This window comes from Cibotium barometz, chromosome 24, assembly GCF_041138505.1.
Source record: "Cibotium barometz isolate CiBa-2024 chromosome 24, ASM4113850v1, whole genome shotgun sequence".
Taxonomy (NCBI): Eukaryota; Viridiplantae; Streptophyta; class Polypodiopsida; order Cyatheales; family Cibotiaceae; genus Cibotium; species Cibotium barometz.
The window spans coordinates 34720283-34736420 of record NC_141069.1 but is presented as its reverse complement, the minus strand read 5'-3'; the positions used below and the strand labels follow the sequence as shown (position 1 = coordinate 34736420).

Below are 16138 nucleotides of genomic sequence, written 5' to 3'. Positions count from 1 at the left end.
AAGGATAATCTCTTACTTATGGATATCTTGGTTGCTTTAATGCTTGCACTACAGTACCAAAACTAAGAGAACCTAGAAAACATGTAAAGAAATGAGATAGCATATAGAAATATATATTAAAAGAAAACAGCATACATGCACAAGAATGATGAGAAAGAGCAGATCTTTGAGAAGGAAAAGGGGAAGGAGTCGGAGTAAAGAAACCATAACTTGTTTTCTTTTTCTAACATAAGCTTTAAAAAATTTAAAAAAGAAAAAAACAAGACCACATTAGAGAGAAGTTTAGAGAGAGGTTTAGCAAGAGAGAAAGCTCAATTGCATAATGGGAGAGTGTACTTGCATTATCCAATTTTCAGTTGAAATAGCAATGTGGGAGGGTAAACATGAGTAGAGTAAGGGGGAGAGCATGCACATTAGAAAGGAAGAAATACTAAGGCTCCTAACTCAAAGGTTGATTTACTTGTTGTAAAAAAGAAGTCAATGGTAAAAAAGGTAGGACATGGAAATCACAAGGAGGCAAATGGAATGTGGGCATTTATTGACACATGGATGGCACAAGGGTGCATGTATCTTGTGGATGCAGGCTCCTTTAAGAGCTTTAAAATCATGTAATCCTTTAAGAGCTTTAAAATCATGTAATCCTTGGCTCATTTTAAGAGATGGATTAATTAAATTTTGTGTCTTGGTTAAATGTGATGTTACTTAAGCATTCTATTATTACTTACTTTATTAGTTTAGCTTCTTAATAATGGAGTTTGTCTCTTATTATGATCCACCCTAGGTAGCACATATTTCAAGTTTTTTTCGAGTACAAGCTATCAGCATGGCTATATACATGGTTATAACCATGTTAATAGCTACACCATATTCAGTGTCTCCATTCACTTTGTTGGATGGTCCACTCTCTCACTACTTTCTTTCACTATTGCTACATGACTATAGTAGTGTGTAGCTATGTCCTCATACACTTGTAGTATAAGCTCAAGGTTTCATAGGTCTAGACCGTAAGAAAGCAAAGACTTTAAGGGTGTAAATAGGATCTTACATGCACTACACATTGGAAAGACTTTGTAAGATCACAACTTTGGCTCTAGATACTCCATTTGGAAATCACTTTTTGGGTTTAGTAGAGGTAGGTATTAAGAAATGAATTTGAAGAATCAAATGTGCATAAATTTGTAAAAAATAGATAAATCTAGAATCGAAATTTAAAAGTGGAAAAATGAGAAACTTATATGCAAAGAATTTAAGGAATATATTGGCACAAATTATCTCGACTAATGTACATCCACCCATGTAGCACTTGCAATGTACATCCACCCATGTAGCATTGACATCGTAATCTACATATCACTACTTTCTTTTTAAAAAAAGATTGAAAAAAACCTTTTACACACTTCTTGCATAAGCAATATTAATATTTGCTTTTAAAATCATTGTACATTGTGCCAAAATCTAAATTATTGATAAGCCTCAAATCTAAATATTTTAACAACGATGTAAATGTATAATAAACACTAATCTAGTAGAAAAAATCATCATCGACATTAGAAAAAAAAAATCTAATGAAACTTGTAAAAGCGTAGCTGGCCTCTAAGGTTGTTTGATGTGAGAAGAGTGCTAGTAGTGTTCAAAAAAAAAATCTCGATTTTTAAAATTAAAGGTAATGCTTAGGCTTAATCGAGATTTAGACTTGAAAATCAGATACAAATGCTAGGATTTATATAACTAAAATATACAAATTTTATCTTTTAAAATAAAAAACAACATCGAATTCCAACCGAGATTTCTGAATTACAACTGGGAACATTACACTACAAAGTGGGTTATGTGAGCATTGGTAAAGTAGAGAGATGTAGGTGGGTGTGTGTGGATTCGTGTCGTGTGGAATTGGAAAAGATGGAATTTGTTTGGAAGTCTAATCACCGGCGATTCACCAGATCACTGCTCAAAAAAAAAGTTTTTTTCAACTCTTAAAATTAAATGCAATGGGTAGGCTTAAGTAAGATTTAGACTTGAAAATCACTAGAAATCGTATAGGGATTTTTAACTGAAATGTGCAAATTTCAACAGTTAAAATTAAAGAGAACACCTAGATTTAAACTTGAAAATCACTAAAAATTGTACAAGTACGGGCATTTCTAACTAAAATGTACAAATTTCAACCCTTAAAAATAAAAAGTAATGTAAAAGAATTTGAATAGAAATTTTTAAATTTCAACCGATAAAATTACACTACCAACCGAGTTATATGATCAATGCACCAGATTAGATTAGATAAATCACGCCTTCAACGATATCATGAGGTTTGGCATAGGAGAAGGTGACTTCACGACTCCCGAAGCTTTTAGTTTCACGTGCATGGGGCGAGAGTAAAGATTGGTAGTTGATATGCGATGGTACGCGCATTCAATAGAGAGGAGGTGGGACAAAACACGGTGTTCGCGCTTTGTGTGTACGGGCGTCCCAGTGAGTAATGGTGGAGCAATGGAGTCGATCCTCGTTGACGGACCAAACCTTTTTGTGCCTGGCTCTAACTCTGGAATCAGTGTTGTTGAGATGGTGGATTCGTGTGTGTGTGTGAGTGAGAGAGAGAGTGAGAAAAAGAGAGAGAGAAAGAGTGTGTGTGTGAGAGAGAGAGACTGAGTGTGTGTGTGTGTGTATGTATGGGATTGTCGATTCTTATTTTTGTGCGAGACACTCTGAGCGAGATCTATGTGGGTATGTGTGTGTGTGGGAGAGAGAGAGTGTGTGTGTAAGAGAGACTTTGTTCTAAGGCTCCATCCCACGAGCTTCATATATGGCGTCTTCCCCTCCTACTGCTACTGTAGTGGTGGGCACTTCTAGTTCATCAACTTCCATTCTCCTCTCTAACGAATTAGATCTCAACGAGCTTTTGTGTGATCCAAACAGCCCTCAATCCCCTCTCCCTCTCTTCCCAAACGCTAACTACACTATCAAGCGTGACTGGCTATGTTCACCACAATTAGCAGCTAATTCTTGCCCTAATCAGGGATTTAGCGACGTGAAGCGTGATTGGCTATCTTGTTCTTCATCGTCATCATCACAAATTATAGCCACTAATCCTTGTACTAAGCCGGGATTAGCTCTATTATCGAAGGATCACTGGCTAGGCTCATCATCGTCACAATTAGCATCTAATTCTTGTACTTATTCTGGATTGGGCCCATCATCGGCTGATAACTGGCAATGTTCATCATCACAATTGCCAGATAATCTTCTTACTAAGACAGGATTAGGTCTACCATCAACTGATCATCATGGATTATTATTGGTGCAGAGCAATGATCAACCTGTTCGTTGCGACAGATCAGAGACGAATTTGGAAGGAATCCATGATGTGCAGCAGCGGGATCAGCAACACGAATTTCTGGCGCCCACTCACACGCGACGTTCGTACAGAGCCGCACTCCGCTTGTCGGACGTCGCAGCCGCTCTCGGAACACACTCGTCAGTGCCATTATCATTAAACGGTGCCATAAATCCTACTACCACGAAAAACCCGCTAAACCTCTCTACTAATCCTGCAAGAATTACTCCAAGCAACCACGATCTACTTACCAAAACCCTAAAAAATGTGGATGATCTGCTACAGAGAGCTCGTGGTAGCGCTAATCTTAGTGGTCGTAAAGCTGGATCCAAGCGGATTAACGCTAAGAAAGGCAAGAAATCAGGCAGATTCGCAAGCGTGACTAACAAGGGGATTAGCGACACGTTCTTGCATGGGCTTATAAATAAGCAGCTGGAACAGGTTCATTCAAATATAATTGAGGCACCACGCTCATGCAAAAGAGATGTCCATATTCACTCCGAAAGGCAACGGCGGAAGGGCATGACCCATCTCTATGCCACTCTCCATTCATTGTTGCCGGAAGCCAAAACCAAAGTAAGTTCTTTATAGCCGGCTAGTTATTGTCTGGTTACGTAATTCAGCTAGTTATTGTCTGATTACGTAAGTTCATTACTGCGGTTTAATCTATTTTAAAGTAAGTTTAGTGATAGTGCATGTTAATGTATGATCAATGTAATCACTGAAGATTAATCCGTGATGACGTTATATGATGCAGTTTAATGTATGATTGCCAGTCTAATGTTCGGTTTAGTTTAATGCTGCACATAGCTAGCACTGAGCAGAGTTTCGTTGGATGAAAGTAATTCAAATTATTTTTGTCGCTGGTCTACTTTAATTGATGGTCATTGATAGTGCGCAACATACTATTGCAGTAAATTCTTAAGTCGGATTAAACGAACAGATTACCTTGCACGGTTGATTTGATTAGGTTGCTTACAGAATTAATCATGTACTAGTCATTTGCAGTAGTACTGTTTGAGTCACAAATGCTGTTGAATCATCCCTTACATCATGCAGTAATTGGCTCACTAATCCTGGTTTTCCGTTGATGGTGCTGTAATTAGACGGACAGGTGTTCGGTGCTCACAGAGACAATGAAATACATCCGTTCTTTGCTAAAGAAACTTGAAGAATTGGGCCAACAGAAATCTGCGGTGATTACATCTATGGGCAAGGCGCAGAAAAAACACAAAAAAACCATTAGAGCAAACACTGACCTAGCACTAGCAACCCGTTTAGAAGAGAACGAAGAAGGGTTACAGTCAAACAAGGATCAGGAATCAGGAGGTAATCAAGCAGAGGTTGATTCTAAAGCTACCGTTAAGGAGGAAGTTAATGCAGAGATCAATTCTGAGGACACAGTTATGGAGTCAGTTAATGGAGAGATTGATTCTAAGGATGTCGTGAAGGAGTCAGCTAATGCAGTTGATGAGGCAGTGAAGCTGGAATTAGGCAATAAATTTGGATCATTAGGGGATAAAACAAGTGAGGTTAATGGTGATTATCCAATAACGGAGGTTGGCGTGCGGTTCTTTGGAGGGGACGCATTCATCACGCTGAGGACCCTCAAAACGAAAGGCCTTTGGTCCGGAGTGCTGGAGATCCTGCACAACCATGGCATTGAGATCATCAACGTCACCCTCTCCACGTGTCCCGAATCTGATTTCCACTGCATCCATGCAAAGGTAATTAATTGGCCATGTTAATTAATTAAAGTATTCATGATGACCGTTTCCAAACTTTAATGCCTGATATGACTGTGTCTAATCTAGTTTGAAATTAGCCTGCAAGAGAGTGGTCAAGCGTATTAATCATTAGTGTCCGAAGAAGCCATAGCTGAGGGCTGTACCTCATGATTGATTTGCAAGTCCTTCAACTCCCTCATTTAAAGCTCAATTTGAATTTGCATCAATGTTGGGCACCTTGTAGATTTTTTAAATGGCTTTCAGAAATTACACTAAAATACATTTTTAAAAAAACTTGCTATATTTTTCTAAACCAGTGAATTTTTGAAGGGCAAGCCTGCAAGGTGCCTTCAAAAATCAAGCCTAGGGCCGGCTCTTAGAACACCTTTAATCAAGGTTGCTTTTTTGATGAGAGTTATGTCTATTTATGTCCTAAATATAGGTAACTAAAAAATAAAGTGAATTGTGAAAAAAGGGACACATGCCACTTATTTTGAGCGATCATGCCGTAAATACAGCCATTTATTTTGAGCTACCTTTAAAAAAAAAAGTAAATTATTAAAAAGGGCATTATTTCTACTAAACCTTACATGCCACTTATTTTGAGCGATCATGCCGTAAACCTTCCGCATGGGATCTTGTAACCACATTTTTTTAATATATTCCACCGTTTTAACTAAAGTAAATACAGCCATTTATTTTGAACTACCCTAAAAAAATAAAGTAAATTGTAAAAAATAGACTTATTTTGAGCCAAAGAATAAAGGAAGTTGTGAAAAAATAGGCATTATTTCTACTAAACCCTTCATTTTGAAAGATGACCCAACCCCTTCTCATGCCTCTAATCTTTTATTTTTGTGTAGAAATTATATTAAATTCATAAAAGAAGAGCTCTAATCTCTTAATTGACATGCAATAATAATGATGTAGCGTCGGAATTATGTGCCAACACATCCATTAAAACTTTTTGGTCTGGATTTGTAGCTCTGCAATTGCTTTCAACTTTTTCCCCTTTCCTTATTGCATGTTATTTTTTGAAGTCTGTATGCAGTCGGAAACAGTAAAAGCACCTTCATTGTCGAAGGTTTTAACCCAAGTTCAGTTTATACGCAAGCACTGGCATGCATTTTCCCCAGACTGTTCAAATTTCAGGAAATTTGAACTAAAATCTCCCAGACATTCCAAACCTTCAACCATAATTTAGGAAGGTAATTTTCAGATTTTAAAGTTGAGAACACACTAAACCTTGGTTGTCTTTTTTCTCTCTACAGGTATTCTAGTTATAACTTATAATTATAAAAACATTTGAAGTTCTCAAATTTATCTAAATATTATCTTTTATCTTGATATATGAAGCCTTGTCACCATTTGGGTTTTTTATTTTTCCTTGGCACACTGGTAAGGATTAACTTTTTTATTAATTTTTTTGTTTGCGCTGGTTGGAGAGAAGGTGATCATTAGGATTGACAATTTTTATTTATTTACTCCCTGGTGAGCATTAGTTTTTTTTTCTTTTTTTCGGTTTGCACTGGTTGGAGAAGGCATGGATAATAATTGTTCTTTTCTTATCTAAACACTGGTTTTGGAGAAGGTGATTATCAGCATTAATAATCTCTAGATTAATCCATGCAATGAAAAATGATCATGTAATTAGGGATTATGATTTTTCTTTTAATCATATTAGTGCTACTTATAAATGAACTCGAAGCCTCTTTTTTCTTCTTTGATTTTGGACAGCTTCCGAGCAGCTGTGAGCTCCGCAGCTCTGAGCTTCACCAGGTTATCAAAGCTTTCGTGGTCGACCAACCAAAAGCAAGTCCAACTGCAAGGGATGAATGTTGTCCCCCCGTGTAAAAGAAGCTTTTAATTTAGACAAACTGATTCCTACTGCAACATGCCTTAATTTGCTTTTTTCACAACATATCTTATATAATGTTTATATTGTAAATATTTTGTTTACTCAAAGCTTTATTGATGACATTGGATGCATCTTCAGCATCTTTGCATTTCAATTATTTGTTGCATTTTTGAGGGAAGTCCCGCATGTACACCGTAAGTACCCCAAACCTCAAAGGACATGCACCTTAGCATCACAAAGGAGTAAAGTGGAAGTGAATACTAGTGTTTTTATCAAAATCCTTCCTTTCTTTGAAGGGTTGTTTTCTTTTTTAATGGTGATAGATAAACCCCTCTTATTAAGGGTATTACAACCTACAAATTCTAGTAGGATAAACCTCTTTTATGAAGGGTATTACAACCTTTTAGTAGGATAAGCCCCTTATACAACCTACAAATCCTAGTAGATAAACCCCTCTTATGATGGGTATTACAACCTACAAATACTAGTAGGATAAACCCCTTTAATGAAGGGTATTACAACCTATGAATTCTAACATTGATTCCTAGGTAGTGCCTTCATCTCTAAAGAATATTGATAAAATGCAACACTAAAATCGCCTTTACTAGTGTATAATTCAGTTTTGAAAGATAGCTTTGGCATTCCTTGAGTTGTCTTTCTTTGCTCACAATACAATATAGTAAGAGGTTTGATATTAACCATATTAAAATTGACTCATTTATTCTATTGAAGCTCACTCTTTGCTTGACCAATGTGGTATAAATTAGTGGTTAGGAAGCTAAGGATGGTTACACACTTTGGGTGCCCTAAGTTTTTAGGTATGTGCATGAAATCCTTCAAACTGGGAGAATCTTCCCACCCATGCTCATAGATGGAGTGTCTACAACATCCAACTTCTTGCCCCCCGAAGTTTCTCTAGTTTTCTAGAAGCATGCATTTCTCTACTTTTCATGTAGCATGTTTAGTGAAATGAATGTGTTAGCTGGTGATAAACATACATACATTTATCATGTTCGGTGAAATAAATGTTTTAGTTAGTGGTTGTTAAGGCTCACCCTAACCCTCCTTGAAACACATCCAAAAAGAGATTACCTGGTGAACTGCAACTATTGTGAGGATCTTTCCAATGGCCGAACTCGTAACCCTTGAGGTCTCCAAGCTCCACAACTCCTTGAGAAGCAATTCCACCGTGTCTCCTCGAGCGTTGTCATACCGCCGCGTTGCACTACTACGAATCCTCGTCCCTCCTCTCACCTCACTTCACTCACACACACTCACTAGCATGCACTAGGGAGAGAGATTAGCAAGAGCAAGACTCAATTGCACAATGGGAGCTGTATGTTGTATTATGAGAGAAATTCACTTATATACATGGCCATAAGTGTTCACACTCACTTAAACTGTGGGGCCGGCCGGGCACTTTAGGCTCATAAGAGGCCTAATGCTATTACAATAACTACTCTCATAATATATCCATGAAGTACATTGTAAGACGCCTCTACCCCCTCGGTGCATCGGATTTCCGGTTATTAGCACAGCGGAAGTAACTTTCTCTTGCACGGTGTCGTGCCATGGCACGTCTATGGTGTGAAACCGTGCATGTGAGGCCATCAAATACACATCCAGATGCATGGGGTTAAGTGCCATGACGAGTCATTATATGATGCCATGTACATATGTTCATATTGTATATGAGGTTCAATAAGATGAGCTGAGGCTCAGCCAGGTTTCGAAGCTTCTGACAGTGTGGTGTGAATTGTGGAGGATTTTTTTTTATGTTTATGGAGAATTTTGGAGCTAGTAGAGACCTTGTGCCTTGATAGGACTGGATTATGCTTGTGGTTCGACTGCTTTATTGATTCCATGAGATGGTGAATTGCTCATAAGCTGTGCCTAACATGGTTGAGTTGATACTAGCATTGAGACAGAGGACTTTATGGTACATAATGGTTGTGGTCTTGATCGTATGCTTTAGATGGCAAGGTCGTATATGCAATAAGGTTACCGAATGAAGCCTACTTTGATGTGGTATGGGAAACCTTAGCAAGGCTATGGTGTGAGAAAGTTAACTTTTAATGAATATTACTTGAAAAAAATACGCGTGGAAAGGTAGGTGCAGTGAGAAAAATTAAAATGGGAAATGCGTGATTTTAGCTGCAAAAGGTGGTATGGCGCCGACTTCCTCGCGGGAATGACCAGAAAAAACCAGAGATTTGGTGCGGTGCTTATCAGAGAGGTCTGCAGAAAAAAAAACGAGGGGAACAGAGGCGTGCCCGACCAGAGAGATTCATTTCTTGCAATCAATGACTGTCGATGGCGTGTTGGGGCTTGAATTAGAGAGCAGAGTTGCTGCTATCTATTGATATGCCTACTTCAAATTCACAAAAACCAGCTATGCGCCGGCTGTTCGCTGTCTGCAGCGAAGTGTGGGAAGAATATTTTTCAAAAGAAATTCGAATGAAAACGCTTTCCCCCGCCTTCAGATAAGTAAAAACATGATAAAAAATTTTCTCCTTCCTACCACGCTTGTTAATACATGGTGCCAATAAACCTTCAAAGGTTTGGTAAAAAAATAAAGAGTGGTTTGATATGAAGTGATGTGAGGTTATTGCATCAAGGGACATGGAATCCAAGAGTCAGAAATACAGCAACGACTTTAGTGAAAATTGACTTTGATTCTATCTTAGTGGATCTAAATGCAGGCCATGGATTTCTTTTAAAATCATGTGAATATGTTAAAGTTATGCCATATATCATTTGTGTTTGTGAGTTGTTGGAATTTTAAGCCAGATTTTCAGGTGATAAAGAACTTTATGAGATGTTGGGAATGGTGACAGTGGATGTATGGAATGAAAAGGGTCACATGTATGTTGGAAATACTTAAAGGTTATGTTATGCCTACATGTGATTAGCTGGAAAGTTTTGGAAAAAGAAGCCAGTGAATCTATGCTTGGAAAGGGATAAGCAATTGGAACATGAATTCAAGGATGGATTTGTCCTATGCTTTTTGGGAAATTTTGAATGTGAGATTCCTTGTTAGGTTTGGCACCAACTCTCACAACTAGAAGTCTCGTACTTTCCTGGCTATTCCGCACACGTCACGACAGCTTTTTGGTAAACCCGACGTGAAACTGCTGGGGTGAGAGTGTGGTGAAATATACAGGGAAGCTATGGCTGAGAATTCTGAGGGTCAGGGGGTTCATTTTGACCCCGGAGTTATGCAGATGTTTCAGATGTTTACCATGTACATGCAACAGCAACAAGCTGCTGAGAGGGGACAAATTTCCACGACCAAAGCATTACAATCAATTGTGAAAAAGGTGGATCAATTTGATGGGAAGGACATTACAAAGTACCTGCACAATTATATAAAGGAGATGGAGCTAAACAGGGTGACTGAGGAGGATATGGTTCGAAGTTTCGAGTTGGTATGTGTTCCTGAAATAAGAGAGCGCATAAGAGGATTGCAGACAGCACATGGTGGCAGAAATTGGGAGGAGTTCAAGCTTGCTTTAAAGGATGAATATTTCATGGAGGATTCTGAGCGAGTGACCAAACGAACTTTCTTGGAATGGGTCACAAAACCTAAAGTGGGAATTTCTGCCACAGAATTGCTAAGAGAGTTTGAGAAGCGCTATGCCCAGTTGTCAAGGATAGAGCGTGCAACTTTGGACAGAGAAAAAACAGAGCTCTTCTTACAAGCAGCTGGGAAAGATCTCCAAGAGAAATTGGAAATCCTCCTTGAGGATAAGGATACAGAGCAGGGATTAAAGAGTGATTGGAATGATGTTGAGGATGCAGTCACTATGTTAGCAAAGCGGCAGCGGAGGAGGGATAAAATGGTGATGGGCTCTGCAACCCCAATAACTGCTGTTACCCCTGAGAATCTATCCAAACCAGCTGCTACAATTTCAAAGATAGATGGGCCGATGGATGAGCTTATCAAGGGTATGCGTGACTTAAAATTGAAGATGTCCAGGATTGAAGAAAAAGGTCTACCATTGGGGCAGGCTTCTATGCAAAGGCCTCAAAGCAAAGAAGGGTTTACATATAGATGCATATGGTGTGATGACCCAGAGCATGCAAAGAAGGATTGTGCTAGCTATAAAGAAGCTCTTAAAAATCAACTTGTGTTTTTCAAAGATGGGAAAATCCATCTTACAGAGACTGGTCTTCCATTGAGTACAAACTTTGGGAAAGGAGGGATGAAAAAGCTGGTAGAGGATATGGCTGCTAGTCATGCCATTTCTATGGTTGAGGCAGCAACCTATGGATTAAAGGTTGGTCAACTAAAGCAAGGATTTGAGAATGATGAGGATTATGAGAATGAGGATTTTTGGCCATCAACAATGGATTTGGAAGAGCCATATGTTGCTCTAATTGATCATGGGTCTGAAATAAATCTTATGGCTAAAAATCTCTACAACAAATGTAAGTGGCCAATGGATGTGGATCATGGGTGGATGATTAAAGCAGCTAATAACTCATCTGGAGAGCTTTATGCAGCATGTCCAAATGTAAGGGTAACTATAGGGGATGTGAAGGATGATCAGAATTTCTTTGTTCAGGAGATGTCATCGTATCCCCTTATCCTTGGGCAACCCTACATTACAGCTGTAAGGATGGAAACAAAGGTTTTGGATGATGGTTCAGCATATGCAAGAATAAGGAGTAAAGATGGCAAAAAAGCTGTTCAGTTTTTGACAGTTTGCATTAACCATGAAAGGAATCGTGAGTCCCTTCGGGCACAGTCACTCCCAAAGATAAACAGAGAGTTCATGAATTACAGGGAGATGAGGGATTTTGGCCAGGTGCCATTGTAAAGCGGGATTCCAATGGTACAAGGGGAAATGAGTTCTCGCAGGACTCAATTAATGTAAATAGCTTTTCAGCAAATTTTCAGGGATTCTCCAGCTATGGGTCACTGGTTTTTGTAAAAAGCAAGGATTTGAAGCGTGGCATGCGAAAACATATACAAAATGAACAAAAAGGTTTTGAGCAGTGTGGTCTTTTGGGGAAGAATGAGTTTATTTCAGGGGTGCTTGATGAGGTGTCATTTGTAGATACTATGGATGTGCTTTTTGATATGGGAAGAGCATGCTTACAGGGTGGAAATAAAATGATAAAGGTGTCATCTGTGGAGATGTATGATATAATCCAGGAATTTGAGGGGGTGGAATGTAAAAACATGAATTGTGAGATGGATGCTCATGTTGATACAAAGTACAAAACGGTTGCAAAGAAGGTGAAACCAGTTGCCTTGCCCTTGCCACCAGGAAGCAAGGAGAAGATAGATGAAGCTTCTATGCAGCCAAATCTTAGAGATCCGAAGAAAATTGAGCATAAATTTACTCAAGAAACTCTAAAAGAGCTGAAGATTGGTGAGAAGGATTTTCTGTTGCCAGTTGAAAGGGAATGCTTTGAGGAGATGCTTGTAAAACATGGGAAAGCTTTTGCTTTTCAGCCGCATGAGATAGGCTGTGTTGATCCAAGTGTAACAGCACCAATGGTGATCTTTACTGTTCCACATGTGCCCTGGAACCTGCGGCCAATTCCAGTACCAAAGGCTCTCTTGCCAAAGTTGATGAAATTACTAAAGGAAAAGATCAGGATGGGAATCTTGGAGCCTTCATGTGCCCCATATTCCAACAGATGGTTTACTGTACCAAAGAAAAATGGGACATTGCGCTTTATTCAAGACATGCAACCTGTAAACAAAGTCACAATCAGGAATGTGGGACCAGGTCCAATTGTGGATGAGTTTGCAGAAGCATTTGCAGGGAAAGCTATATACTCTATGGGTGATCTGTATTCGGGATATGATCAGTTCCAGCTGGATATACAAAGCAGGGACTTGACCACAATGAGAACTCCTTTGGGATTAGTAAGGATGTGTACCTTACCACAGGGAGCCACCAACTCAGTGGCACATATGATGAATGGAATGAATAAAGTCTTACGAGACTTCATACCACAAAAAACTATGCCATTTTTGGATGATGTGCCAATAAAGGGCTGTGATGAGAAAGACAAAGATGAGGATTTGGATTCAAAGGGGTGCCGCAAGTTTGTGGCAAATCACATAAAGGATTGTGACATGATTCTATCCAGGCTTGAAGAAGTGAATCTTACTTTATCTGGGTTGAAATCAGTGTTTGGAGTTGGTGAAGTGCTAATAGTGGGACATCTTTGTAGTACTAGTGGACGCCGACCTTGTCCAGCCAAAATAGATGCAATACAAAGAATGAAAGAGACATGCATTAATGTTACAGAGCTGAGGAGATTTCTTGGAGCATGTGTCTTTTATGTTATTTGGATCCCACATTATGCACATGTAGCAGATCCTCTTTATCAACTTTTGAGGAAAAATCAAAAATTTTTGTGGAGTGCAGTACATATTAAAGCTATGCGGAAGCTAAAATATTTGCTCCAATCATCACCCATTTTGAGAAAGGCAGATTATGAGTGTGGCAGGCCTGTGATTGTTACAGTTGATACTAGTCCTACTGGGATAGGATGGGCAGTAGGGCAAGATGATGAGGATGATCATAGGTATGTAATTAGATTTGGAGCAAAGATATTAAGCTTTCGGCAACGAAAGTATCCACAGATCAAGAGAGAGTTATGGGGGATAGTCACTGCTCTAAAATGTGAAAAAGAATATCTTATTGGGGCATCTGTACTTGTGGAAACTGATTGCTTGCCACTTCTTGGGATGATAGCAAGTTGTACCACTCCAGATATTGCTATGCTTAGGTGGATTGCTTATATCAAGTCACTAAATCCTGAGTTTGAGCATATTGCGGGAAAAGATAATCCAGTTGCAGATATGCTATCAAGAGCCAGGTATGAAGATGAGAAAGAGATGATTAGTGACATTGATGATGTGGGTACAAAGTTCTATACTACAGCATATGCAAAAGGGGATCATATTTGCCTATCAAATGCACTTGAGTCTTTTATTGAGGAAATATATGAAGGAGATTGGTTGCTTATTGGTCAATATTTGAGTACTCTGACAAGGCAAGAAAATTGGTCTGACTCAGAATTTAAGAGGATCCGCAGAAAAGCATATGGTTATTTCCTAAAGGATGGGTATCTCTGGAAGCATCCTAAGCAGAGGAATGCTATGCCACAGAGAGTCATATGTGATAAAGAGACTCAAGGAAAGCTTGTGAAAGAATTCCATGAGAGTCTCTGGGCTGGACATAGAAGTGTGTGGGCCACCTTTACCAAAATAAAGGAAAAATATTGGTGGAAAGGAATGTACAAGGATATTTCCCAATATGTGGAAACATGCATGGTATGCCAAATGTACTCAAATGTGCGGCATCGTGATGGCTTGCAACCAACCTACCCACCTGCCATGCACTACAAATGGGTAGTGGATCTAGTTACAATGCCTTTGGGAATTTGGCAGATGCGGTATAAGGGCGTGCTCTTAGAACAAAGAGTACGGAAACAGTATGCAAATTTCTCTTGGAAGATGTGATCTGCCGGTATGGTTGTGTTGGGAAAATAACAGCTGATAGGGGTGAGCTAGATGTTGAAGAAGCAAGGGAATTCTTCTCTAGAATTGGTATCAAACTGTCCCTAACATGTGCTTACAATCCTGAGGGCAATGGGAAAAGTGAGCGAGGACATCCTCCAATCATTAAAGCTTTGGCTAAGGCATGCATAGAAAGAATGCGAGAGTGGCCAAAGCTGTTACCATATGCCTTGTGGGCTGACCGTACAACTCATAGCTCAGTGACAGGATACATGCCTGCAGAATTAATGTATGGTCAGAAGCCAGTGATGCCAGTTGAAGAAGTAGTTCTAACTTGGAATGTATTGCCCTGGGTGGAAGGATTGAGCAGAGATGACCTCCTTGCATTGCGAATAAGACAGTTGGAGAGGAGGCCTGGAGATATAGAGCTTGCTAAAGCTCGCTTGAAAGATGCAAGGTTGAAAAATAAAGAAAGATTTGATAGTAGACACAGACTCCGGCCAAAACCTATTGAAGAAGGTGATTGGGTTCTAATGTATGACAGTAGTCTTGACAACCAATTCACTGTTCAAAGAAAATTTGCAAAAAGATGGTTTGGCCCTTACATTGTCAAGCATGTGCATGGAAATGCCACGTATACTCTGTGTGAGCTTGATGGAACAGAAGTAAAGAATCTTGTGGCTGGCAAAAGAATCAAGATATTTAAAAGAAGGCATGATAGTGATCCTTTTGATTCACAAGAGACTCAGGATGAGAGGCTTGACAGTGGTAGTATGGATATGATTGAAGAGGAAGAGGATGATCTTCCTGGAAGTGCAGAAGATGAGGACGACATCCAGTTATATGTGGACCTTGATGATGATTTGGCACATACCAGAGGATGTGCAGGTTTAGAGGGGGTGGATGTCGTGCCATGGCACGTCTATGGTGTGAAACCGTGCATGTGAGGCCATCAAATACACATCCAGATGCATGGGGTTAAGTGCCATGACGAGTCATTATATGATGCCATGTACATATGTTCATATTATTGTATATGAGGTTCAATAAGATGAGCTGAGGCTCAGCCAGGTTTCGAAGCTTCTGACAGTGTGGTGTGAATTGTGGAGGATTTTTTTTTATGTTTATGGAGAATTTTGGAGCTAGTAGAGACCTTGTGCCTTGATAGGACTGGATTATGCTTGTGGTTCGACTGCTTTATTGATTCCATGAGATGGTGAATTGCTCATAAGCTGTGCCTAACATGGTTGAGTTGATACTAGCATTGAGACAGAGGACTTTATGGTACATAATGGTTGTGGTCTTGATCGTATGCTTTAGATGGCAAGGTCGTATATGCAATAAGGTTACCGAATGAAGCCTACTTTGATGTGGTGTGGGAAACCTTAGCAAGGCTATGGTGTGAGAAAGTTAACTTTTAATGAATATTACTTGAAAAAAATACGCGTGGAATGGTAGGCGCAGTGAGAAAAATTAAAATGGGAAATGCGCGATTTTAGCTGCAAAAGGTGGTATGGCGTCGACTTCCTCGCGGGAATGACCAGAAAAAACCAGAGATTTGGTGCGGTGCTTATCAGAGAGGTCTGCAGAAAAAAAAACGAGGGGAACAGAGGCGTGCCCGACCAGAGAGATTCATTTCTTGCAATCAATGACTGTCGATGGCGTGTTGGGGCTTGAATTAGAGAGCAGAGTTGCTGCTATCTATTGATATGCCTACTTCAAATTCACAAAAA

The 16138-nt window shown here is 39.4% G+C and overlaps 1 protein-coding gene and 1 pseudogene across 3 annotated transcripts; one reads left to right on the top strand and one right to left on the bottom strand.

The window, feature by feature from the left end:
* Positions 1–2452: 2452 nt before the first annotated feature.
* On the top strand, positions 2453–7046 carry LOC147625217 (uncharacterized). Of its 3 annotated transcripts, XM_086818484.1 has the most exons (4): positions 2540–2833; positions 3302–3907; positions 4438–5058; positions 6796–7046. In XM_086818484.1, exons 1-4 carry the CDS (start codon positions 2801–2803, stop codon positions 6910–6912), a joined length of 1377 nt encoding a protein of 458 aa, XP_086674610.1. In that variant the 5' UTR covers positions 2540–2800; the 3' UTR covers positions 6913–7046. The 3 variants fall into 3 exon arrangements, with proteins under 3 accessions (XP_086674608.1, XP_086674609.1, XP_086674610.1); XM_086818482.1 differs by having other exon boundaries at positions 2453–3907; XM_086818483.1 differs by lacking the exon at positions 6796–7046 and adding an exon at positions 6099–6788 and having other exon boundaries at positions 2458–3907.
* Positions 7047–15878: 8832 nt separating this feature from the next.
* The window catches only part of LOC147625216 (uncharacterized), a 37782-nt pseudogene continuing 37522 nt past the window's right edge, over positions 15879–16138 (bottom strand).

Excerpts from the sequence above, each read along its gene's own strand:
- LOC147625217 (XM_086818482.1), top strand. The coding sequence starts at position 2,801 with ATGGCGTCTTCCCCTCCTACTGCTACTGTAGTGGTGGGCACTTCTAGT. Across the intron at positions 3,908-4,437 it reads TGCCGGAAGCCAAAACCAAA|ACGGACAGGTGTTCGGTGCT; the intron begins GTAAGTTCTTTA and ends TGCTGTAATTAG. Across the intron at positions 5,059-6,795 it reads TCCACTGCATCCATGCAAAG|CTTCCGAGCAGCTGTGAGCT; the intron begins GTAATTAATTGG and ends GATTTTGGACAG.